This window comes from Pygocentrus nattereri, chromosome 5 (genome assembly GCF_015220715.1).
Source record: "Pygocentrus nattereri isolate fPygNat1 chromosome 5, fPygNat1.pri, whole genome shotgun sequence".
In the NCBI taxonomy this organism is placed as follows: domain Eukaryota; kingdom Metazoa; phylum Chordata; class Actinopteri; order Characiformes; family Serrasalmidae; genus Pygocentrus; species Pygocentrus nattereri.
In genome coordinates, this window is record NC_051215.1 from 47,027,799 (window position 1) to 47,054,505 (window position 26,707).

General features: G+C 38.9%; 1 protein-coding gene across 1 annotated transcript; it reads left to right on the forward strand.

Moving 5' to 3' along the window:
• Positions 1-1,246: 1,246 nt before the first annotated feature.
• unc93b1 (unc-93 homolog B1, TLR signaling regulator) lies at positions 1,247-25,836 on the forward strand. Its single transcript, XM_017710171.2, has 13 exons — positions 1,247-1,424; positions 2,015-2,134; positions 3,429-3,570; positions 3,743-3,896; positions 7,379-7,540; positions 9,163-9,292; positions 10,093-10,186; positions 12,185-12,309; positions 22,089-22,271; positions 22,928-23,207; positions 23,869-23,987; positions 24,449-24,571; positions 25,018-25,836. The coding sequence occupies exons 2-13, from the start codon at positions 2,015-2,017 to the stop codon at positions 25,258-25,260; spliced, it is 1,875 nt and encodes a 624-aa protein (XP_017565660.1). The 5' UTR covers positions 1,247-1,424; the 3' UTR covers positions 25,261-25,836.
• The last annotated feature ends 871 nt before the right edge of the window (positions 25,837-26,707 follow it).

Here is a 26,707-nt window from a genome sequence, read left to right on the forward strand (position 1 = left end):
GTTTCTTTTACATGCGCATTACATATAAGATACTGGACTGGGGCAGATCTAGCAGGACAGAAGTTTCGCAAGCTTTTTTTTGGTCCCTGAGCTCTTCAGCATGACCCACCCCACCGCTGATGTTTGTCTATGGAGGTTACGAGACTGCTTGATTTTATCTGTTCGCAATGGGTGTGGCTGAAACACTTAAACTCGATAATTAGGAGGGGTGTCCACATACTTCTGGCCATATAGTGCATGGGCAGTAGCATGCAGCATACAGTATACCGGCTCAGAATGCATCCATTTGCAGTACAAGCCTTCAAACGAAGTGTTACTGAGGTTCTCTGCACTGGAGGAGGGTTTTTTAGACCTGACCCATATTCAGGTTGTTTTTTGATGGCTGCTCTTACTTCTTCTTGAGTCATTGTTTACCTACACCTGAGTGCTGTATGATAGTGAAAATGGAAAAAAAATTGTCCGTTGTGGTGTAAAACAACCCACCCTGAGTCCAAAAGGAGTTTTGCCGGTTTATTAGAAAAAACTGCTGGACAAAAGAGTTTTTATGATACTGAAGGAAATCTGAAAAATAGAAATCAAGACGGAAAAATCTTGCTAAATATGAAAAAGTTGAACAAAAGTGAATAAAAATGAAGCTTGAGAGCCTTTAGGGCACCCATCACCCCAGTAAACCCCAGTGTGGACTCGGGTTCGCTCTTTCTCCCATCTCCCAAGTCAAAGAGTTCCCGCTTATCTCTCCAAGTCTCAGCTCTCTGTGCTCCTGCCCCTTCACCCAGTCAGCATTAGCCAGAGAGACAAGCACTCACTGTCAGGGCCTACGGAGATGAACGACCCTACGGCACACTTGGGAAACACACTGTAATACACCTAAGAGCATCGTAATGCCTGATTTTTATACTACCTAAAGCTGAAGATGAAGTGTAATCAACTGAGATGAAAGGTGTGTGTGTGTGTGTGTGTGTGTGTGTGTGTGTAGAGCCTGACTCTGATAGCTTCCCTCGAGCCAGACCTTGACCATCACACAGACAAGCTCTAGGCACAAAAAGAACATCTACACACTGGCATACATTTCTGATTCCTTTAAAATACCATTAAATCACCTGTAGTTGGAAAGGCAAGAAATATACCCCCCCAAAATATATAGTTTGGTGGTCAAGATCTTGACCACTACAGGGTTTTGGGCCCTCCCAGCTGGCTGTTGTTCCTCAGTACAGAGGGACACTGCAGCTTTAACAGCTCCCCAGAACAGGGAAGTGAAAGGGAGCAACTTTCGCTTCCTCTTCGCGTGTTTAATTCGGTCCCCGTGTTGATCAGAAGTCCTGCAGCTCAGCATGAACAAGCTCACTTCACCCCTCGGCAGCCGCGTACTCGCTCCCGGGGCTCTGCTCGTATAGTCTCGGCCGCGTCAGTGGATCAGAGCTCAGGTGGGTTCAGCAGTTTTACGTGTAGTCAGTGTCTGCAGGAGGGTCTGCGCTGTAAAGCCCACCGAGACTTGACCCATAACAGGAGAAATTTAGAAACACTAAAACTGGGCGGTAAGAAAGATCTGTTAACGTTAAGCAAGTAGATTTAGATTCTTCATGTTAATCTTCGCCGTTAGGATTGAACCCAGTGGCTTTCCTTTCTAATGAAAATTCCCAGTTGCCACTAGAGACCAAGTTTCCTGCCAGGAGAGGAACCTTTAATGGTTTCTGTGATTTTTTTTGTCTTTCAGCAGGGAGAGCAGAGACATGCCTGGGCCTATAATAAGCTGTTATTACTTCATTAAAGGTTTTCTGTGTTTACTGTATAAACACTAATGCTAGTCTGAGTCTTTGCAAACACGCTGACCTTACGATTCTCCAGGTTAGTGTTACGGTGGCCTTAATGAAGCTTTGTTAAAACTGAACCTTCCTGTTAAATCTCATGTTCAGATATCGGCTGTCAGCGTGTTTGTGCGTCGTTCTCGTTTGTCTTCGTCAGTAAAACAGACATTAACTGCGTTGTGGTGCGCGGTTCTGTGTTTGGCCGGCAGATGGCAGCAGTGATAACGGAGGATAATGTGTACCGAGAGGCAGAGCTGCAGGCTGCGCCCCCTGCTGACGGAGCTGAGGGTCTGCAGCCTGCAGGACCAGACGGCAACATACAGGGGCAGGTAGGCACGTGTTCACCACTGTACACAGAGCTCAGATACATTCATAATGCAGATTAATATTCATATTTACCTAGTTCCACTGAGATTGACTTGTGCTCTTCTGCATGCTTTGAAGGGAGTTGTATATAAATAAGCTGAATATATTCTAAATCTGCTTTTATAGTATTTGTATAAATGATACTTAATCTTAAAAGGAAAGTTTAAAGATTTGGATTTATTAGATTATTTTATGAATAATAAAACTAACAAGTCCTGTCCCACGTTTTCATGCCACTACCAAAACACATCATTTTAGTCTGGACATTTTAGCCCCGCCCATGTGATTTAGAGAAGGGAGTCAGGCTGCATCCCTGTCCCTCATGGCCACATGGTGAGCAGTTATATCCCGTTGTTTTGAAGTAAATGTGTCTAAAAATACGCACGACTTGTCACTACTGAACAGATTTTCTGCAATTAAGATTTTCGAACATAAATAAATAAATCAAATATTCAAAGCTATTCGATGTGTTACACAAATTGTAACATTTGGAACAGTTCTGGTAGTGTTGTGATTGGTTTGGTAGTGACAAAAAAGGAATGTTTAATAATTGGTTTCAATATCATAAGTATGATTGAGGTATGGGGTCACTCAGAGCAAAAGGATTTACATTTAAATGATATTTTAAAAGGGTTTTCAGCTCTGAAAACTTCTTAGCTCAGCTCTTGAAATTTGTCCCTGATTAATATTTATGTGTGATTTCATTCTGTTCTGTGTTTCTGTTGGAAGGTGGTTTTAGATTACTTTCCCCATCTCTGTTATGACGTTATTCTTGATGAGGCTTAGATTCCAGAGTGGTGTAATAGATGAGGGAACTGAATGATTACATCCTTTTGATAACGTATCAAAATAACACTCTGTTCTGTTTTAGGTGGTGAATCGTCGAAAATATTTCTGGTTTGATATTGTATGAGTTATTCTTAAGTTATAAGTGTAAGGCCACCCGACAGCTCCATGGACTTTAAGATGTCAAACTAATTTTTGGCCAAAAATATTCGTTCTTATTTCAACTTGTTTCTGGTAGAAATTTTACTCAGTGTTAAGCCTGGAGTACCCAAAATTAGTACATGAGAAGGTTTGATTTGGCCTCCTCTGAAAGTTACCATAACCCCACCTCCTCTCCCAATGAGAGAACACATTTTTATATTCTATATATGACTTATTAGATTCTTTCTTTCTATTATAAACTGTTTGGCACCCCTGCTCTGTGGTTGGATCCTTTTCTGCATCGGCTAATCTTCAGTAATTGTCTGGCAGGTAGAGGAGTTTTTGGGGCCGCACCCGGACTATGATGAGGAAGAGGAGGAAAGGAAGTATTACAGGAGGAAGAGGCTGGGTGTGGTGAAGAACGTGGTGGGGGCGAGCTTTGGGGGCATGATCGTCTACAGTGTCTACATGGGTGGGTTCCACCTTGGGTATTTAGGTTTCAGCCCATGAACAGTACAGATGAAGGACACTTAATTGTGAATGTTCAGTATACTGGTTCCCATTTAGTGACCTTTATTCAGTGGAGTTGTGGTTAATATAGTGTAGCTCTGATGTGCAGTGCTGATTTGCTCTGTGTTTTGTAGGTCTTCTGCAGATGCAGTTGATCCTGCACTATGATGAAACCTACAGAGAGGTGAAGTATGGCAGTCTGGGCCTGACGGACATCGACAATAAGATGCTGATGGGCATCAATGTCACTCCTATTGTAGGCCTGCTCTATACACCTGTACTCATCCGGTACTATTCTCTTTGTTCCTCTCTCTCTCTCTCTCTCTCTCTCTCTCTATATATATATATATATATATATATATATATATATATATATATGTGTGTGTGTGTGTGTGTGTGTCTGTGTGTATAGATAGATAGATAGATAGATAGATAGATAGATAGGTATCAGGTATCAGTACTGGACCGATATCAGTAGAAAATACCAGAGGGATATTGAAGGAAAAAAGAATAAATGCAATTAAATCCTGTAGTAGTTTAAGCATGAAAGTCCACTTTTAGATTTTTAGATGCTCATTTTAAGTGAAGTGCTTGAGTTAAAATATAGCTAATTTTAAAGCTGAGTAGTTTGAAAATGTTTGATCAGTATCAGCCGATACTCAAGCTTTCAGTATCGTTATTACAAAGGAAGGTGTTGCATCGTACCGTCTCTAGTATATGTGTGTGTGTATGTATATATATATGCAGTATAACACTGGCAGTCACACAGAGATGCTCACATGAACGAATGTTAACATTTGATTTGGCCCCACAGAAAGTTACTTTAAACCCACCCCCTCATCCAGTGAGAAAACAAACATATTTTGATTCTTTATCTGACGTATTCTTTTTTTTCTTTTTCAGTGTATTTTTTAAAGTATGTTAGTAACTCAATATAATGTGATCTTATTAGATTAAAATATATTTAATTATAAGTGGCCCGTTTGAAAGCTTAGCAGTGCGTAAAGAAGAAAAATTGGATTGTTATCAGCCGAAGCTCAAAGTTTCAGTTTTGGTATCAGTATTAGAAAAGTCAAAGTGGTATTGTGCCATCTTAAATATATATGTTGTCAGAACAAAGCCTTGTATCTCCATTTTTGTTGTTTTTCAGTTTTTATCATATTTTGAAAATGTCTGTTGTCCTTTACATTGTTTTTAAATTTGAAGATGAAAGGACTGAAAGAAATGACCCCAAATGACTTGGAAAAATGTCTGGTTCCATTCACTTACAATAAAAGTGAAGTGTGTAGATAACAGCTTCAACTCTTCTGGGAAGGCTTTCCACAAGGGTTAGGAGTGTTTATGAGAATTTTTGATCGTTCTTCCAGAAGCGCATTTGTGAGGTCAGACGCTGATGTTGGGCGAGAAGGCCTGGCTCACAGTCTCCGCTCTAATTCATCCTAAAGGTGTTCTGTGGGGTTGAGGTCAGGACTTCGTGCAGGCCAGTCAAGTTCTTTATGGACTGGTGTGCAGTCATGTTGGAACAGGAAGGGGCCGTCCCCAAACTGTTCCCACAAAGTTGGGAGCATGAAATTGTCCAAAATCTCTTGGTGCTGAAGGAGTTCTGGAACTAAGGGGCCGAGCCCAACTCCTGACAAACAACCCCACACCATGATCCCCCCTCCACCAAACTTTACACTCGGCACAATGTAGTCAGACAAGTACCGTCTCCTGGCAACCGCCAAACCCAGACTCATCCATCGGATTTCCAGATGGAGAAGCGTGATTGGTCACTCCAGAGAACACGTCTCCACTGCTCTAGAGTCCAGTGGCGGCGCTTTACACCACTGCAGTCCACGCTTTGCATTGTGTTTGGTGATGTAAGGCTTGGATGCAGCTGCTCGGCCATGGAAACCCATTCCATGAAGCTCTCTACGCTGTTCTTGAGCTGATCTGAAGGCCACATGAAGTTTGGAGGTCTGTAGTGATTGACTCTGCAGAAAGTTGGTGACCTCTGTGCACTATGCCCCTCAGCATCCGCTGACCCCCTCTGTCATTTTACATGGCTGACCACTTCTTGGCTGAGATGCTGTCGTTCCAAATCACTTCCGCTTTGTTATAATCCCACTGACAGTTGACAGTTGAATATTTAGTAGTGAGGAAATTTAACGACTGGACTTGTTGCACAGGTGGTGTCCGATCAGCTATCACCTATTAAAGTAAATATAAATTGTTGTATAAATAACATTTATACAACAAGAAATGCTTTTATGTATGTTAATGTGTTTGTTTAACCATTTCTAAACCTCTCGTTTTGGCTGCCTGGTATTGTTTTACTGATACTGTGGTTTCGTAGTTACTGTCCAATAACAAGTTTTGCTCTATCAGTTCTTTATCATGTTAAATCAGAAGAGCTGTTGGTGGAATATAAATTTGATGGGGACATCAAGGAGAAATCTGGAACCAAACATGTGTTCTAGTATTTTGAAAACATGAAACTCATGTTGCTTTTTATTGTGTTTGTTTTTTTTGTTTGTATTGTAATGTTTGTGTTTTAACAAGCAGAAACACAATAACTGCTGATATAATGGTGTTAAACAGTTTGCTTAGGTGCATAAAAGATTCGCAGAGTGCTGTTCATGCATACATGCAAATCTTATTGACTGCCAGTACATGTATATATACATATCATAAGGAAATCCTTGAAATGTCTGTCATTACCTGATAGGAGAATGAAAACAAACTTTCTTAACAAGATTTATTGCAATGTATTGTCATTTTGGGGAGGGGCGGCACGGTGGCGTGGTGGGTAGCGCTGTCGCCTCACAGCGAGGAGGGCCTGGGTTCGATTCCCCGGCCGGGCGGCCAGGGTCCTCTCTGTGTGGAGTTTGCGTGTTCTCCCCGTGTCTGCGTGGGTTTCCTCCGGGTTCTCCGGTTTCCTCCCACAGTCCAAAGACATGCAGTCAGGCCAATTGGACATGCTAAATTGCCCCTAGGTGTGAGTGTGTGAGTGACTGTCTGTGTCTGTCTGTCTGCCCTGCGCTGGACTGGCGACCTGTCCAGGGAGTGTCCTGCCTTTCGCCCGAAGACTGCTGGGATAGGCTCCAGCATCCCCCCGCGACCCTGACGGAGAAGCGGCTTAGAAAATGGATGGATGGATGGATGGATGTCATTTTGGGGCACTTCTTTTGGTCCATTGATTGTAAAAGGTCAAACATTGCCCATTGAATAGTGTATCTGGTGTCAAACAGTGATAATCGAATTAGAAAAACATCAAAAAGTTATGAAGTTTTTTATTAAAAGGTGACGCTATAATAATTATATAATCATTTGATAAGTCATTCTTCATGTCTCTCCTTCCTTCCTTCTGCGTGCATCTGCTCCCTAGCCTTTTAATATGCTTCTTCTCATCTTCTAGCTTTCTCACCCTCCTTCTGCAGTTGGAACTGCGATAATGAGACTGCGCAAGTCTAATTTCATTATCGCCTTTGATTTGTTGAATATTCATTACATGAATATTGCAATGTCTTACATACTCTTTAAAACGTATTTAAAGTTTCTAGATGGAATGCCAGGCTTAATTGTAACTTAAGAAAACCCTCAACATAGTTTAACTGAGGGGCACCTGACTTTTCTTTCCCCTGCACCCACGTGGTTATTATTCAGAACCCAATAACAGAACGACAAACAAACTGTAAAATAAGCTTACTGCTAACAAATCTCTCTCTCTCTCTCTCTCTCTCTCTCTCTCTCTCTCTCTCTCTCTCTCTCTCTCTCTCTGGTTCTTTCAGGTTTTTGGGAACTAAATGGATGATGTTCCTTGCCTCTGGCATCTATGCTCTCTTTGTCTCTACCAATTACTGGGAACGGTATTATACTCTGGTGCCGTCAGCTGTGGCCATTGGTGTTGCCATAGTTCCATTATGGGCCTCACTAGGGAACTACATTACAAGGTAAAGTAACTGGAGAATGATTAGAGGAAAACTTGTATTGCTGGGTCAGTACATTTTTATGTTGTTCTCTCCACTGTATGTTAATGAAATGGTGATTGATTTTTCACTGAACAGTTCTTTTAAATAAGAGAGTAAAAATCATAAAACAATGAATGTTATAAAACCCAATTAATAATATGTTTACAAAGGTGAAGTTCTCTTGTAAGTCCTGTACAGCAAGTATCTCCAGCCCTGTTCCAACCTTAACCTAACGCACCTTGCTCTAGTATTCAGGTCTTGATCAGCTGGATTAGGTGTGTTATTGCGTTATTTTGAGGTTAGAATTAGACCTTGCGACACTGATGTTCAGGCACAGCCCTGATGCTCCAGGCACTGAGCAAATTTGCGTTTCTCCTGCTCCGACAGGCCTGATTCAAATCACTCGGCTCATTTTAAATCCTGGATAACTCCGGAAAGTCCTGGAAAACCTGGAAAAGTCAGTTTTAAAAATGCATGACCAGTCCTGGATTTTAGTAAAATAAATAAATAAAAACGTTTGGGAAGCTTCATTTTCTTCCTTCTGATGAGAGATTCTATTATGTAGGATTGTCTTGTAGTGCTTGAGCTACCTTAGCGGTTTCTAGTGTCTGCTGAATTCTTAAACGCATAGGCAGCAAAATATACATTACCATATACTTTCATCATTTCTAGTCTTTATGTTCTGCTGAACTTTTTATATTAAAAGTTTAAATTAAAAGCAGTGCAGTAGAAGTTACTTCAGATAAATATTAAACTCTGATTGTATTAAAGTTATGGACGTTCTAAAACGGGTCTTTGAAAAATGATGGAAGTGTAAGAATTTGGTCTTAGAAAAGAAGTGGAACCTTGGAAACCATAGAGCTTTTTGTGGCCCATCACATATTTTTACAATTTGACCCTTAAAACCAGCCCACAAAACATTTTTTATGCAGCTAAATATTTATATCTGATGGATAGATGTGCTTCACCCACCAGACAGTGTGTCCATTTAACCATTTAAATAAAAACCTGATGCAGCTTTGAATAGGCATGGCTACATTAGCTATAACTACCTTTTTTTTCGATCTTTTATCGTTATTCTAATTTAGACCAATAGTTAAGTCTGTGGGCTTACAATGGTAGATATACTGCACTACCAAGAACTTCTCCTGCAGTAATGGCAATGCTATCTATCTATCTATCTATCTATCTATCTATCTATCTATCTATCTATCTATCTATCTATCTATCTATCTATCTATCTATCTGTCTGTCTGTCTATCTATCTATCTATCTATCTATCTATCTATATATATAATATATATGTAATTGTCTCATATTTGTCTCATGTAATTCTAGAAATCTACTTGATTTTATTGTACACTAAATTATTTATTAAAGACTTGATGTCTTTGTACTTTTAAAAAGGAATTTTTTTGCCTCACATTTTATTCAACTTGTCCCCTTTGGCAACCACCTAACTAGTGGTTGCTAGGTAGTTTGATTTTTAAGACCCCTGCTGTAATCAAGTGTAGAACATTAGTGTCTGTGTAATACACTCAGCTGTGTTTCCTTACTATGTGTGTGTGTTATGATGTGGTGTGTAATGATGTGATGTGCTATAGGATGGCCCAGCAATATTATGAATATGTGAACTATAAGGAGGAGCATGTGCAGGAGCAGAAGAAAGTGCCAAAGGGAGCCTGCCATCAGTATGTCATTATTTTCCAGTCAGTCTTCTACATCATCTTCCATGTGAGTGCTTTGTTCCATGTGAGGATTTGTTGAGTGCGTTTGTATGTGGGTTGGTCTCACATAGTTACATGCAGAAGTTTGAACACCCCCGATTGAATTGTTTTGTTGATTTATAAGTGAAAATAGTATCACATTTTTTCCTGTAAAATGTAGTGCACAATTTCTTTTTATTTGCTGAGCTTAATAAAAAAAAAAAAACATAAAATTATATAAAAAATAGGATGCCATAACTTTCACACAGTCTGCATTTCATGTTTTATCTTTTCCTTAATATGTCAAATTCAGTAAGTAAACAGTGACTGTGCATTAAAATGTAATGTAGAGAATATTAACTTATTTTCGCTTAGAAAACCAACAAAACATTTGATCAGTGGCGCAAAAACTTTTGAAAACGACTATATATAGAAACTAGGGCTGCATGATGTGGACAGAATACCAGTTTTGCAATTTTACTGTTAGATGTCGCAGTCACAATATATGGAAAAATGCATTAGTGAAATCGACCTGCATTACATTGACCAAAATAAACAACCTTTGTTGGATTTCATGAACAATTTGTTTCATCGGAACATCTACAGAAACACATCTTGAACATTTTTCAGCCTGGATGCTCACAGCAGGTGTTTGAGGCCCCATTTGCATGTTCTGTATAATCCAGTAACAATTAAAACAATACGCTGTGAAGCCCTAAAATAAAAGTGTTGATCAGTGTTTGTTCTTGATGAGCGTGAAGGTCAGTGAATGCACGCAAACATACAGGTGTGATGATGCGATGATGATACATGTGTGTGTCTTTGCAGCTGAGTTTCGTATTTGCTGAGTTCCCCATGATCCTCTTCCTCAATGACTTTCTAAGTGAATACAAGCACACCCTCTACAACGTCAAGCAGTGTGGTAAACTTCACTCTTCTCTCACTTCCTCTTTCCGCCTCTATGTTAAGATTTTTCTCCAGTATGATGATGATGTTGCTATCAACAATTACAACAATTTACATTTTTTTCTACTTCATTTGAAAATGAGATGAAGGGAAAATATGTCCACCAACTATAGATAAGGTGCCTCCAAAATTCCATTACAGCTTGTCAGGAAATAGTGCAACACTCACCCCATGCACAGCAAAATTATAGTTTTATTTTGGTAAAAATATGACATTTCAGGCCCTTTACAGTGTGAAAATCTAATGATTGGACCAATGGAAATGCTCGAAAATAGCTTTGAATATAATGTCGTGGCATTAACTTACTTTTTTACTTTACTTTTTTTCCCTCACCTGTGAAGTTACTATTTTGAAGATAGTTGTTTGGGCAGTAACAGTGTGAGTTTGGGGATTGCTTGAATTTTGAGGTTTCATTTTATTTCATAATTCATTTAAATTAGTTTGTCACATCTTTATAAGAAATTGCCAAAAAAGCTAGATAGAATGTAGTCTAACTGCTTACTTCCAATAAGATGAAGAAATTATTGTATTACTGACAGGGCTGAGATGCAGGGGTATACGAGTACTGGAAATACATACTCAGAATACAGGGATTAAGTATCTGTATTCAGACCAAATTACATTTAGTAAAAGGAGTTTTCAGAATAGAATTTCCTTTAAAATTTTGAGGAGAATATTTTTAGAATATGTACCTACTAAATTAAAAAAATATATATATGTATCTTTAAAATCTTTAAAATAAACACCATGCTTGTTTATTAGGTGTTTTAAAATTGTGACACATAAGAACTTCAAAATGTCTTCTTTATAGCCTTTACAAACTGAAGTTCCTGTTAGAGTAGCCTGAGTAGACTGATAAATCAATGTGATCGGTTATTAATCTCAGTGTTACTGAGCTCTGCTAAAGCCTGAGTAGACTGATAAATCAATGTGATCAGTTATTAATCTGTGTTACTGAGCTCTGCTAAAGCCTGAGTAGACTGATAAATCAATGTGATCGGTTATTAATCTCAGTGTTACTGAGCTCTGCTAAAGCCTGAGTAGACTGATAAATCAATGTGATCAGTTATTAATCTCAGCGTTACTGAGCTCTGCTAAAGCCTGAGTAGACTGATAAATCAATGTGATCAGTTATTAATCTCAGTGTTACTGAGCTCTGCTAAAGCCTGAGTAGACTGATAAATCAATGTGATCAGTTATTAATCTCAGTGTTACTGAGCTCTGCTAAAGCCTGAGTAGACTGATAAATCAATGTGATCGGTTATTAATCTCAGTGTTACTGAGCTCTGCTAAAGCCTGAGTAGACTGATAAATCAATGTGATCGGTTATTAATCTCAGTGTTACTGAGCTCTGTTAAAGCCTGAGTAGACTGATAAATCAATGTGATCGGTTATTAATCTCAGTCTTACTGAGCTCTGCTAAAGCCAAAATAGACTGATAAATCAATGTGATGATCAGTTATTAATATCAGCTTAACTAAATTGTTTGAGAATTGATCAAACTGAACAGTCATAACTTCATTTCAAGTGAATTTTTCATAAAATATGCTCAGAAGACTTACATGAAAAAACTGACAGCCAGTTAAAGCAAAAGAAAATGCAAATTCCATTTAAAATACATCAGTATGTATTTTAAATGTATTCTGTGTATGTTAATTTTTATGTATTGTAATGGATTATGTTACTGAATGCATTTAGTACAGTGTATTTAGTATTCAGCCAACACTAGTTTTTCAAATTATTTTGATTATTTCTCATATTTTAGTTTTGCTCTCTCTCTCTCTCTCTCTCTCTCTCTCTCTATCTGTAACAATAACACACTACATTAGCAACAGTGATGGCAATCATAAGCATTCATAGTAACGGTCATAATTATAATCTTAATGACAGTCATAATATCATTAATTATCTGAATCTGAATAATCATCTTTCTCTGTCTCTCCGGTTTGCTCAGGTGCAGATGGGAAGAAGATAATTGAGGGTTTCAACAAGACTGTTCTGCAACATTTGCCTCGTTCAACAAACCTCATTGCAGTAGAGAGTGTTCTAATGGGAGCTGCCTTCATCGCTATGATCATTGTAAGACAATCTTTCCTCCTCAGACTCACATACACTGCTGTGCAAAGGTTTTAGGCACCTGAGAAAACTATATTTAAAAAGCTGTTTCTTTGGGCAGTAAGCACTTAAATAAATACAAATAATATCAAAATATCATTTTACCAGATTAGTTCAAATTGCGGTGCCAGAGTAAAAAAAAAGTCCAAAGTTTTCAGACCTTGAATGTTTACAAGGATCATTTTATGATCTATTGAAGGCATCAATTGAGATTTTAATAAGCTAAATATATACAAAATCATCATTTTAGGGTACTTTCTGTTGCTAGATGCCCATCCCAAACCGTAACCCCTAAATTTCAACTTGTGAAAATAATACAATCATATATATATATATATATATATATATATATATATATATATATATATATATATATATATATATATATATATATACAACCCCAGTATATATACATATATATATATATATATATATATATATATATATATATATATATATATATATATATATATATATACAACCCCAGTTCCAGTGAAGTCAGGACGTTGTGTAAAATATAAATAAAAACAGAATACGATGATTTGCAAATCCTTTTCAACCTGTATTCCATTGAATACACTACAAAAACAAGATATTTAATGTTCAAACACATAAACTTTATAGTTTTTGCAAATATTCACTCATTTTGAATTTGATGCCTGCAACCCATTCCAAAGCAGTTGGGACAGGGGCAACAAAAGACTGGGAAAGTTGAGGAATGCTCAAAAAACACCTGTTTGGAACATTCCACAGGTGAACAGGTTAATTGGAAACAGGTGAGTGTCATGATTGGGTATAAAGGGAGCATCCCTGAAAGGCTCAGTCGTTCACAAGCAAGGACGGGGCGAGGTTCACCACTTTGTGAACAACTGCGTGAGCAAATAGTCCAACAGTTTAAGAACAACGTTTCTCAACGTGCAATTGCAAGGAATTTAGGGATTTCATCATCCACAGTCCATAATATCATCAATAGATTCAGAGAATCTGGAGAAATCTCTGCAAGTAAGCAGCAAAGCAGAAAACCAACACAATGCCCGTGACCTTCGATCCCTCAGGCGGCACTGCATTAAAAACCCACATCATTCTGTAACGGATATTCCCACATGGGCTCAGGAACACTTCAGAAAACCACTGTCAGTGAACTCAGTTCGCTGCTCCATCTACAAGTGCAAGTTAAAACTCTGCCATGCAAAGCGAAGCCACATATCAACACCACCCAGAAACGCCGCCGGCTTCTCTGGGCCCGAGCTCATCTGAGATGGACTGAGGCAAAGTGGAAAAGTGTCCTGTGGTCTGACGCGTCCACATTTCAAATTGTTTTTGGAAATCATGGACGTCGTGTCCTCCGGGCCAAAGAGGAAAAGGACAACTGTTTTCAGCGCAAAGTTCAAAAGCCAGCACCTCTGATGGTGTGGGGGTGTGTTAGTGCCCATGGCAGGGGTAACTTGCACATCTGTGAAGGCCCCATTAATGCTGAAAGGTACATACAGGTTTTGGAGCAACATCTGCTGCCATCCAAGCAACATCTTTTTCAGGGACATCCTGCTTATTTCAGCAAGACGATGCCAAGCCACATTCTGCATGTGTTACAACAGCGTGGCGTCGCAGTAAAAGAGTGCGGGTACTAGACTGGCCTGCCTGCAGTCCAGACCGGTCTCCCATTGAAAATGTGTGGCGTATTATGAAGCGCAAAAATGACAACGGAGACCCCGGACTGCTGAGCAACTGAAGTTGTACATCAAGCAAGAATGGGAAAGAATTCCACCTACAAAGCTTCAACAATTAGTGTCCTCAGTTCCCAAACACTTATTGAGTGCTGTTAAAAGGAAAGGTGATGTAACACAGTGGTAAACACGCCCCTGTCCCAACTTCTTTGGAACGTTCATTTCAGTTTCTTTTAAAGTAAAGCTGAAAGATTTAAATTTATTATGACTTGGGGGGCGCTAATGAGCAGCCATGGAGTAGGTCATGTTTTGCTTTCGACACCTACTTTTTTGGCTACTCATCATAATTTTACATCATTGATGTAAGTGAGGAATGTACTTAGTGCTGTTGGTTTCAGTTTGAAAGAGTTTCCAATGTGAATTTGCCACCAAAGATGGCAAAACAGAAGTCCCCAGAGGCTCGTAGCCAGTCCGACATGGCGGCTCCATTGCCTAACGAAGAGGCAGTTGAGGCCACAAGCTCTGAATCTCCACCAGCTTGGGCTAAGCTTTAATGGAGGCACAGAATAGTATCTTGGCTCGACTTGTTTCTATCGAATAAACCCTACAGGCTGTGCAGACAAAACAAACCGAGTTTGCAGAGAGACTTGACACAATGGCAGCACACTCGAGTCACAGATGCATCAAGTTGAGAAACGGTGTGAGTTTTTGCAATGCAAGGGCGATGATCTGGAAAATAGGTCACGTCGGAACAATATCAGGATCACTGGCATCCCGGAGGGTGCAGAGCAACGGAATTTGTGGCAGATTTGCTACCAAAGCTACTTGGTCAGGAGAATTTTTCCACACCTATCATAGTCGACTGACCTCACTGGAGTGCGCGCCCACAGTCAGCCGAGGGGGCTAAGCCATGCGCTATAATTGCTCGGATTCATCTCTATCTCAGGAGAGAGCACCCCCGTTTTGCTCTTATACCCGACACATCACCCCCTGTCATTATGGGAGGTGACCTCAATTGCTTTTTAGATCCTTATATGGACAGCCTCTCTTCAAGACCACCCACTATCCCGGCTGCAGCCAAGGTTTTGAACAACCTGATGAAGATGAGAAATATGGTTGACATATGGAGGCTGTAGCATCCAACAGACAGGGACTATTCATTTTACTCTCACGTGCACAAGACCTATAGCTGGCATTTTAATCCTCGCTTAGTTACAGATCCAGAGTTTGTAACATACATGAACTCAAAGTTCGATGCTTTTTTAGCTTTCAGCGACACAGGTGAGGTGTCAGTCTCAATACTTTGGGAGACATTTAAAGCCATCATGCGGGGCAATGTTTTAGCATCCTTCAAGAAACAGGAGATGAATAAAAGGTTGGAAGAAATATAAAATACGCAATATAACAACATTACTTGAACAGACTCGACGAAATTCTTTTTTGCAGTCTGACTATAACAAGATATTGCATCTCAAATATGAGTATAATTCCCTTCTGAGTAAGCGAGCTGAATCTTTATTAATCAAATTAAAACAGAAATACTTTGAACTTGGCGATAAGCCTGAATGTTTATTGGCCAGACAATTAAAAGGTGTGTTGGCAAAGCAGGCAGTTTACAAGATAAAGTCAGAAAGTGGTAGCCTTATTACCGATTCAAAAGGAATTAATGCTTGTTTTAAAGAATTTTGTTCAGATCTCTGTTCTTCGAGGTGTACGGCTTCAGATGCAGATCTTGATAGTTTCTTAAATGACCTGGACATCCCTAAACTTTCAGATGTTGCAAAAAATACACTGGACTCTCCTTTTACAGAGACAGATGTTCTTCGGGCAGTTAAGTCCTTTCCATCCAGTAAGGCTGCTGGCCCTGATGGGTTTGGCTGCGAGTATATAGCTATAAAGCTTTCTCCTCTAAACTTGCCCCACTGATTTTGAGAATGTTATTAGATTCTTTGGAAAATAGAAAACTCCCAAATACATTATATGAGACTAATATATGTCTCGTTTTAAAGAAGGGGGAGGATGCTACTGATCCTGCGTCTTTTAGACCCATTTCTTTATTGAATTTTGATCAAAAAAGATATTGGCACTTAGACTGGTAGTACTTATCTCTGAAATTGTGCGTTTAGACCAAACAGAGTTCGTACCCAATAGATTTTCATTTTGTAATGTCCGGCTTCTGCTGAATATTCTCTACTCAGATTGTAATGTAGCTTCGGCTGAAGCCATAATTTTACTAGATGCTCAAAAGGCATTCGATCAAATTGAATGGCCATATATGTTTAATGTCCTCAATCAGTTTGGCTTTGGAGACTTTTTCATTACATGCAGTCGTTGTTGGGGACAGGTATAACATCCTCATATTATACCTGCACTGACTTCATCTATATTAACCCACGACGACCGCTCTTCTCCTTTTAAATTGTACAGAGGGGTGTGACAAGGCAACCCTCTGCTTTTTAATATTGCTTTGGAGCCACTGGCTATTTGAATCAGGAATCACCCAAAAATACACAGTATTAAATTTGGGGAAGTGGAATGTTTGGTAAGTCTTTATGCTGATAATTTATTATTGTACATCTCAGATCCTGCCACGTCAGTTCCTAGTCTTTTAAATTATGTAAATTTGTTTGGTAAATTATCAGGATATACTATCAACTGGGCCAAAAGTGAGTTTTTGCTTCTGATGGGAACCTTAGATCCTCTTTTCTTAAATACGCTACCATTTAAATTGGTTGATGAATATTTTATTTGTCTTGTGCCAAGGAATCCCAAATTTTTGTTTTAGTTAAATTTCTTAAGCATGGTAGATAAACTTAAGGCAGACATTGAACGTTGGCGTCTGCTTCCTTTATCTATGATAGGCTGAGTCAATGCAATTAAAATGATGATAGTACCAAAATGATGTATATTTTTCAAAACCTCCCCATTTTTGTGCCTGCTGTGTTCTTTAACCAATTAGATTCAATAATAATGCAGTTTGTATGGAGTTATAAAACAGCACATATTTCTAAGATTCATCTACAAAAGCCCTATTCAGATGGAGGATTGGCCTTACCAGTGTTTAAACATTATTACTGGGCTGCAAATGCTAGAGCTCTTATGTTTTGGAAACTGGGATCTTCGTACAGTCAAAGGATAGGCCATATTGGGTTGATCTGTAAGTTAAGTCAATTACAGGATCTTCTTTGCTAGTTTTTCTATCTAAGGTCTGCTCCATTCATACGCCTCTCTTCCTTAATCATCTTTTTCTGCCTTCTGTTATGGATCATGCATTTTCCACCTGGGCTGAAAAATGGTTATCTAGTATTGATGATCTATATATAGAAAATAAATGTGCATCATTTGCACAGTTGAGAGAGAAATATAGTCTTCCTCATGCAAACTTATTTCGTTATTTGCAGGACAGACATAATGTACAAAAACATTCCAAATTACATTTATAAACCAACAGATGATCCATTTTTTAGTTATTTTCTTTTATCAACACTTACTCGCAGCACCTAATATCTAAGTTTCCTCCCCAGACCGCTTCAGGGAGGCATGGGCTGCAGTTATTGTCACTTCTATGTCCAGGAAGGTCTGGGAAGGGAGTCTGTCCAGAATCTCCTATTGCTCTAATTCAAAGCACAGGCTGATACAGTTCAAGGTCCTATATAGACTCCATTACTCAAAAACTAAACTATTTAGGATCTACGGATCAGTATCTTCACTTTGTGACAAGTGTGAGATTGCAGATGGTACCTTGGATCATCAGTTTTGATTTTGTCCAGTCTTGCATGATATTTGTTCCAATATATTGTTATTTCTTTCTAATGTACTTGATATCCAAGTGTCTCCTGACCCTGTTGTGGCTATTCTGAGCCTACAGATGATTTTTCACAATTTCAGCAGCAGGTTCTAATGACCAGTATGGTCACTGCCAAAAAGGTCATTCTTCTTAACTGGAAATTACCCTCAGCCCCTTGTTTTAAAAGATCTGAGATGACACACATTGTCCAGATGGAGAGATTGAGATGCTGTGATAAAAAAGCTCAGAGACATTTTGATTTGATGTGGAATAAGTTCTTGGACAAGTTAAAGAGACCTTAGTTATGTTTTTCTTTTATCCTCTCCCTCCCTTTCTTTGTTGCCTTGATATTGGATTGGGGTGGGATATGGGAGTGTATTCAATGTTGTGTGTTTGCTAATGTTGTAAATGTAAAATTATAAATAAAATATACATTTTTTAATATAAATATTTAATTTTTAAATAAAAACTATTTTAATGTCACTACTGAAAAATAGAAATCCTGTTTACGCCTGGTCCCTTCATGTAACTAGTATCTGAATTGTACTCGGATAAGATTTCAGCCACATGCATTTATAATTTACATGCACTTAGTAATCAAATGCGTTTCTGGTTAGTCAGACTGAAATCCCAATGCCGTGAGGGACAGAACATGCAAATCATAGCAACCACTTACCAATTGGTTATCACTTCAGCCTCGTCGTTCTGCAGCTTGTTTTGTACAGTATTCTCTGTCTATATTGCTATTAAGCATTTTGTTACGGCCTGTCCGTAACCATGTGTGTGCTCCATGATTGTATTCCTTGTAGGCCCGGATCACATGTCCAGTGGCGTACTGCATGGGGAGGACTTTTGGTTGTGTTGCAGTAATCGGGCTCAAATGTGTCTGAGCGATCGGATTTGTATCTGTTTTAAATGTGTCTGGGGTGCGTTTACAATTACATTTTTATGTGGGTTGGCCTTATCCGAATATAATCCTGATACTCAAAACGCATGAAGTGAGGAGTTTTAAAGAGTTTTAGTCTGTAGGTGGAGCCTTATTTTAGCCATGCGGTGGAAACATGGTAAACAGTTTACTTCAAAACAACACGACTGTTGCAAAGTCTGAAAATCAGTTGTAACCTTAAGAAGCCCTGTCACTACAGAAACAGGTTTTCTGCAATTAGTCATATTATAGTTTTATTGTGTGTACAGCTATTCAAAGCTGTTTTTGCTAGACATGTACTGGTTAGCCTTTTTTTAAATTATGTTCAAAATTAGCTAGACTTTTAACTGCTGAAACATTTTAAAAAGTTTTGGTAGTGTTATGGTTGTTTTGCTAGTGAAAAATATAATTATAATGATAATATAATAATGATAAATATAATTTATCAATTAATTTAATAAAATAAACATGGTTAAGGTATAGGGTCACTCAAAACAAAATGATTTTTGTCTGATTCCTGAAGTAAGTTAAATGTCTGAAATGTGTTTTGAATTCTGACAACCTTCAGTACAGTCTATGTCAGTGTGTTTGTTTCACCATTTCCAAATGAGTATTATTTCTAGTCTAATTCTTGGTTGGACTCAACCAAAGCTTCTTTGAATTAAATGAAATGTGTATGTGGTGGATTTGCACAAATCCATGCAATTGGTGGTGGCATCAAGGAGAAACACCAAAGTCCTTCACAAGATATTACTTTTTACAGTATTTATGTTTATTTGTATTCATTCAAATAAATTTACTGGCAAAAAGACACACTTACCCATCTGCTTAGGTGTGTAAGACTTTAGCACAGTGCTGTACAGCATTGACTTTAGTCAAGACTTTAGTTAGAAACAATTTCACAGTTCTGAATAATCCATTAGGCTGTTTTTCTGCACTCTAAACAGCCCGTAGAGGGCTCCAGTGTCTGCAGCTTCAAGTTTCATTCATGCATCATGCTGACTTCTTTGGTTACACTTCCTTCTTTGTTAACAAGATGATGTTATTAAGTGAAGTCGGGTGATGATGAGGGGAGTAAGGACAAATACTTTTAGACATGATTTTAGACCCTCTGTGGACTGAATTAGGCACCTGCCATCTAAGCCTGGTAGAAGCCGCATGTTGTCTGTTGCTGGTCTGGGGACAGTTTCAGTAATACCACTTGTTTTATGAGTCACAGGCCGTTCCTGCATCAGTATCATGAGAAAACAATGTCATGTTTATTTGCTTATTTATTTTAATTTCTTATATAAGGGTGAGGGAGGGAACAGAGGAAGATAATGTTACAAACGTTAAAAAATGCTGATTTAGTTAGGGTGAATATGTGTCTGAAAAAAGGATAGTGTCAAGAATAACACCAGGATACTGAACTATATTGGAAGGAGTAATTATAGTTTTATATAAGGCTAGTCAGGGGTTGCTGACCTGTCTGAGAGCAGCAGGAGCAGTGTCTAACTTAAGGAATTTTTACAGCATGTAAATTATATATATCAAATGTATAATGTCCTACAAAAGTTTTATTTAGTAATTGAATCTGAGAGGATATTTTGGTTAAGCTGTGAGATAAGTGTGCATTTTATAAGCAATCGTTGCATGCTGAAGAAAAACAGAGCCATGATGGAGCGTGTACAAAATTGAATAGAAGAGGGCCTAAAACAGGTACCTGTGGGTCACCTTGAGAAATGGTAATACTCCGGCTGGAAAGAAAATTGCTGCCTCTTAGTCAAGTAAATTCTGAGCCAGATTTAAGCCGTATCTCAAATGTTTAAATGAGAATGAAGAGAAATAAGAGCGTCATGATTAAAAATCTCAAAAGGTGCAGTGAGACCAAGAAGAAGGAGAATGTTAAGACAGTCTTGAGTCTTTAGAAGGAAAGAGCTCATTTACTACTCAAAGGCAAAGGGGCGTTTCAGTACAGTGGTGGGAAAGAAATCCAAACTGAAATGACTTGTGCCAGTCGCACAAGACACAAGACAAGGCTTCTAGATTCTGTAAGACATTTGAAAGAAAACAGGAGAAAGTCCTGTAAAGGAACAGTGGAATTAAGAGAGGGCTTTTGAGAACTGGAGAGAATGACAGTCTTCAGAGGGATGGAAACCTCGACAAGAGGCCAGTGAAGTGTTTGGTATGTAGGAGATAGAAGTTGAGAGGACACAGAAGCAGGCTTTTATAATAGGTAAAAAGCTGATGCAGTATGAAGTGGGTAAGTGGAGGTGTTTGATTTCACGATTATGAATATATGCAGGGTCTGTGGGGGTAAAACAGAGGAAGGGACTGACGCGAATGTTGTTAGTGGACGTGGGTGGAATGTCAGGTAGGGAACAGGATTGGAGCTGCTCATACAGATGGGTGAAGAAAGGAAAAACCTTTCTTAGTAGGTCATTGGTACCACAAGCCTTCAGAACAGCTTTCCTTGGCATAGATTCTCCAGAACGGTACTGGAGAGATGGAACACCTTTTTTTCAAAAGATATTACTCAGTTTCAGTGTTTTGTTGATTTTGGTGGAGAGTGCTCTCTAACTGAGCATTGTCTAATTTCTGGAAGAGAAAGGATGAAATGTTAAAGACGATCAGACTAACTTTGTATTCATTTCCCTATAAGTGGACAAGTGGACCTAAACCATGCCAGAAAAATGCCCCCAAAAGCTCAACAGAGTCACCAGACCACTCATTGTAGGAGACAAGTATTAAGACCTGTACTGCTCTCTTGGTATAAGCAGTCACCCATTTGTCAAGAACATCATGAAAGAAGATATATGATTGTATCATATATATCGTTGTTGTAAGAAAACCTTGTATCTCCAAGTTTTTGACATAATTTGAAAATACATGTTTGCATTTGTATTATGTGTAAATTTTTTTGATGAATGGACTAAAAGAAACAACCCAAAATAACTTACATTAAAAGTCAAGTAGGTTTTTTCCTTCTCCTGTAAAGTTATCATTTTGGAAGTTTTCTTCTGGCAACAGTGGTATGTGATTCCAGACAGTTGAGCAATCTTTGTGACTGAAGCTCCTGCCAAAAGTCACTTTGATGTCTTATTCTCAACATCTTAAATCATAGATAACTGGGCCTGATCCATATTATATGCCACAGAGCGTGATAGGATTTGAAATGCCTCTCTGTATCGTGTAGTACACCTGCCTGGAGAAGCATCTGCACTCTCTATATTTCTGCACTCCTTTATTAAGTTGTTTCCACTGAGCCTCCAGTATATTTTACATTTTGTTTTGGAAGTTCTAGAGGAGGTCATTTCATAGCTCAGAAAATCCAGACAGTATAGACACTTTGTGACAGTGACATTATATCTTGTTCTCTTTCTCCTAGTTCTTGGCTGTGTGTGGTGCTGCATATCGGCCCACGGAGGAGATTGACCTGCGCAGTATTGGCTGGGGTAACATCTTTCAGATGCCATTCAAACACTTGCGTGATTACCGCCTGCGGATGCTTTGCCCTTTCTTCATCTACTCTGGCTTTGAGGTGCTCTTTGCCATCCAAGGACTCATACTGGTGAGCAAAAGCACAACAAATGATTTCCATTCCAACCATCACATAAAGCACTTGTGCTGATTTTAGGGTACATTTATTGTGAGAGTATGAGAATGAAAGAACGTTATATTTGGTCAGTGTGTTTAGTTCAGTTTTGTCAACCATACCAAGACAGAAAAAGGTATAGGGTGATTCACTTTGTTAAAACAGCAGTAGCTTGTTTTATTGTTCTGGTTGGATGGATACAAATGAATAAATTAGACCTTTAGAATGGGAATTAATAAAAATGGAATAAAACAAGATATAGATTGTATTCAGCGAGTGTGCCAAGACTTGAGAACTGTGGATGTCCTACTTACGTCAGCTTTGCATCTGTGAACACAGTCAAGTCTATCAATATTCATCAACAAAGTTAATGTTATTTGAGCTGTCTGCATATTGGAGCTGAAATGAAATTGCAAATTGCAGATTTTCACCTATAGTTTTGGAGTATTTACATCTGAAGTGGGTAAATGGTGTAAGAATTGCAACCATAAATTTTTGAGATTATAGAACATTATATAAGCAATTCTATTAAAATAATTAACATGTAAGTTAATGTAAGTAATGTGCCCTTCTCTCTCTCTCTCTCTCTCTCTCTCTCTCTCTCTCTCTCTGTGTCTCCTTTCTTCTTCCAGTCATACGGTGTGTGCGCGTTAGGGATGGAGAAGCTGTGGTTGTTGGTGATGGTGTACGGACTGTCGTCCTCTATTTGTTCATCCCTCTCAATGGCTCTTGTGCAACAGCGTTTGCCCAGACAGGTGTTACTCCTGGGTGGGGCGGCTGTTCACCTGGTCCTGCTGGTGGTTCTCATGTGCTGGTCTTCCAGCCCTCGAAGGCCTGACCAGTTACCACAACTACTGGTGCTAGTTGCCCTCTGGGGTCTGGGCACTGCTCTCAACAAGACTGGACTGAGCAGTGAGTAGGACACACACACACACACACACACACACAATACGTATCTAGAAACACTTTGGTGCCCAGTAGTGAACTTTGCTGGTGCGTTTGAACTTCAGGTCTGCCATGTGTCATCCAGGACAGGTAATATATGAAGCCTTTCCCATTATCCATTAGAGGTCACTCCTTTGTAGAGAGTTAAGTTTGACTTCATCAGATGTTCATATACAGTAGTCACATTGCAAAGAACTTACAGTTGTATTGCTATGATGAAAAGTCCAAGGGAATTCCAGAGAAGCAAAGATTAATGAAAAGATTAATGATTTAATATATTGATTTACTATTTGGTTAAAAAAATTACTTATTTATTCAAATTACTGAGTTTCTTAAATTATTGGCTAACAATGTTGAAAAAATTGCAGATCTTCTCAAAATATCGACCTGCTGCTTGGGGGGCAATATGGCAATAATATATCATGATGATTTTAAAACACTTTTACGATGCATGTCAAAATATTTGAACATGCAGACACAAAGCAGAAGTAGTGCAACATTTGAAAATTGCCACCAAAACTCCAGGTACAATGGGCCTCATTCAACAACTGTTCATGAGAAGAAATTTCTTCTTAAAACTCGTTTACATAGTTTTCACGAAGTTTCTGAAATGTGTGTTTCTGTGCAGGTCTGCTGGGAATGTTCTATGAGGACAAAGAGCGATTAGACTTTGTCTACACCATCTATCACTGGTGGCAGGCCATCGCCATTTTTATCGTCTACCTTTGGTCTGCTCTGCCTATGAGGGTAAACAAGTGTTTGTGTGTTTGTGTGTGTGTGTGTGTGTGTGTGTGTGTGTGTGTGTGTGTGTGTGTGTGTGTGTGTGTGTGTGTGTGTGTGTGTGCATGTAGTTTTTTAGACTGTGTTCTGTTTGCTGATTTGGAAAACTTCTAAACTGGCTAAATTTGTATCCCTGCAAATTGGAAATGGGCATAAAGTGTTGGAACTCATCAAGTGTTTAACTCCTCATCACTTAATCTAGTGAGGAGAATTGTTTGTGCAAAAATAATAATAATTAATAATCACTAAAGCTTCAATAGCATAATGGCTTACATTTCTCCATTCAAAATAGTAAAATTACAAATGATTCAATCGAAATCAGTACAGGATTAGTTTAAAATAACATGTTAATGAACAGGTGATAAAATAGATTCTTTCATTTTTCTCCCTCACACCGTCTCTTTATCTGTCTGGTTCTCCCACTTTAGGCCAAGCTTGCGATCCTGTTGGTTACGCTGTTAGTTTCAGGCTTGTGCTATTGGCAGATGGAGCGTCGCTTAGCCAAGAAGATTCCTTACAGGTTGCCACGGATTCCCCGTCCACGACACAAGGTGAGTCAGCAGGCCACTTGTTATTTAACACTGAGCTATTTGTGTTGTGTGGTTTGCTTTCTTCTCACGTTCATTTTATGCGCCATTACAATTTCTCCTGTCAACGTTACAGTATAAAAAACGAAATTACTTTGATGACTGTATTAACACCTGTTGCTGATCTTTAACAGTGTTCTGTTTGATGCAGAGGGAAATGGGAAGTGTTAGAAGTATCAGAAGTGAAGGCCAAACTTTGCTGGTTGACTTTAAATATACAGAACAGGAAATTGCTGTTTTTATATAACAGATAATTACAGCAAATGGAGTTTTAATTGTTTGTTGGTAAGTGTAATTCATTAGTGATTTGCTGTGTATGTTAGTTTTTCCTCAGGCCAGCGTTAGGTAAGAGTTGCACCATTCACTGGCCCAGTCAGCTTCCCATCTCAGTACGTTCTTCTCCCACGCAGGTCAAAGGTTACCGCTACCTGGAGGAGGAGAACTCTGACGAGTCCGATACAGACAAGAGCGATGTGGAGGGTGAGGAAGATGAGGGCAGGCAGAGTGAGGAAGAGCCGGAGAGGGATGCTGGCTCACAGGGCTCTGATTCGCTGGGCCGTGACAGGGGTGCAGCCAGAGGCCGGCGGCGGAGACAGGACAATGCTGCCTACGAGCAGGCAGGAGAACAGGAGGACTACGTCCAAGCCATGTGACAGAATACTGTCTTCTTATTATACAGTAGAATGAGTTGCCTTTGCTTTTAAAAAGAAAATATGCTCTCAGTTGATGAATGAATGAATGAATAGGTGAACGAAATAGATCGATGGATGAACGCATGAGTCTAGACTAGTGACCATTTCATTGCAAAATGGATGTTGAAATTTGGACTGATTTGATTAATGAAGTATTGGGGTGAAATTCTTTGAGGGTCCACTTAAAGATGACTTCCACTGGCTTTGTCAGCGTAGAGGTTATTTTTGTTTTCGACCAGGGAAAAAACCCCTGAGGCACTCTAACCTGAGAAAAGAAGAAGTTCTACATGGATTTCAGTGAAATGAGAAGTGAAAAAGGAAGTAGACCAAACCTTATATGGCCAGGTGGTCTGTGGCTATAGAAACAGGCCACACAAAAGCACTGGTCAAGGTAATACGCTGGAGGTTTTCATCTGCTGCCTTTCAGTCATTTCCTCTTTTTAACTGAATGCATTGTCAAGCTTGCACTTTCTTACTGGTCCATTTTAATTAAGTCTAAAATAAAATACTTTTTAAATAAAGTTGTATATGCCTGTAGTTGTATCGCTGGTGTTTTTTTTTCCTTTAGACTGGCCGAAGACATTGAAGTGCATTAAGCCACATCTAAACAACCTTGCTCACTCACCCTCCTTCCCACTCACCAAGATACATACTCAGTAAGACCACAGTTTGGAGGTGAATATGCATTTATTAGTCATAAACTGTCCTCACTTCCAGCTGCTCTCACACACACACACCCATCTGTCACGTATGGCAGTTATACGTCACGAAACGTCACTCATATGCTTGAGGTGGACGATCCAACTGTTCCACACTTGTACATTGTATGTACACTGAGCTCTCTAACACTCCCTAGTGGTCCTCTACAGCAGTGCCCACCTCAAAGAGAGTCTTTGTGCATATACGTTACTGTTCAGCAGTTTGAAATCACATTTTTCAATAATATAAAAACATGTTCTTCGCAGTGTATTAAAATGATTCTAATATGATACTGGAACATTGTAAATTCATTGGTTAACAAATCGGTAGAAGTAGAAACAAATACATTTTGTAAATGTAAATGATTCCATAGTCATTTAGAATAAAATGAATGCCTGCCACGGCCTTTTGTGATGATCAAATCTCAATGTGGGATAGATGACACGAAATTATATAAATGTATAATTACAGTATGTTTTTAACTGTTAAATAGCTTCCCAAAAATAAACATTTTAAACGACTAATTCTAGTATCATATCAATTTACACTGCATGCTTCTATTGCATGAAATAGACAGCTTTAATATGACAAGTGATTCCAAACTTTAGAACACCGGTGTGTATGCAGGTCTGCTTATGTTTCTTCATTTTTACGCTGGTGTATGTGTTTGCATGTGTTCCTGGCAGAGTAGGACAGTAATCAGTGTGCT

Bases quoted from the DNA above. Each gene is read 5' to 3' on its own strand.
- unc93b1 (XM_017710171.2), top strand. From the start codon at position 2,015: ATGGCAGCAGTGATAACGGAGGATAATGTGTACCGAGAGGCAGAGCTG. The intron at 12,310-22,088 runs GTAAGACAATCT...TCTTTCTCCTAG, and splicing joins CCTTCATCGCTATGATCATT to TTCTTGGCTGTGTGTGGTGC. The intron at 23,988-24,448 runs GTAAACAAGTGT...CTCCCACTTTAG, and splicing joins GGTCTGCTCTGCCTATGAGG to GCCAAGCTTGCGATCCTGTT.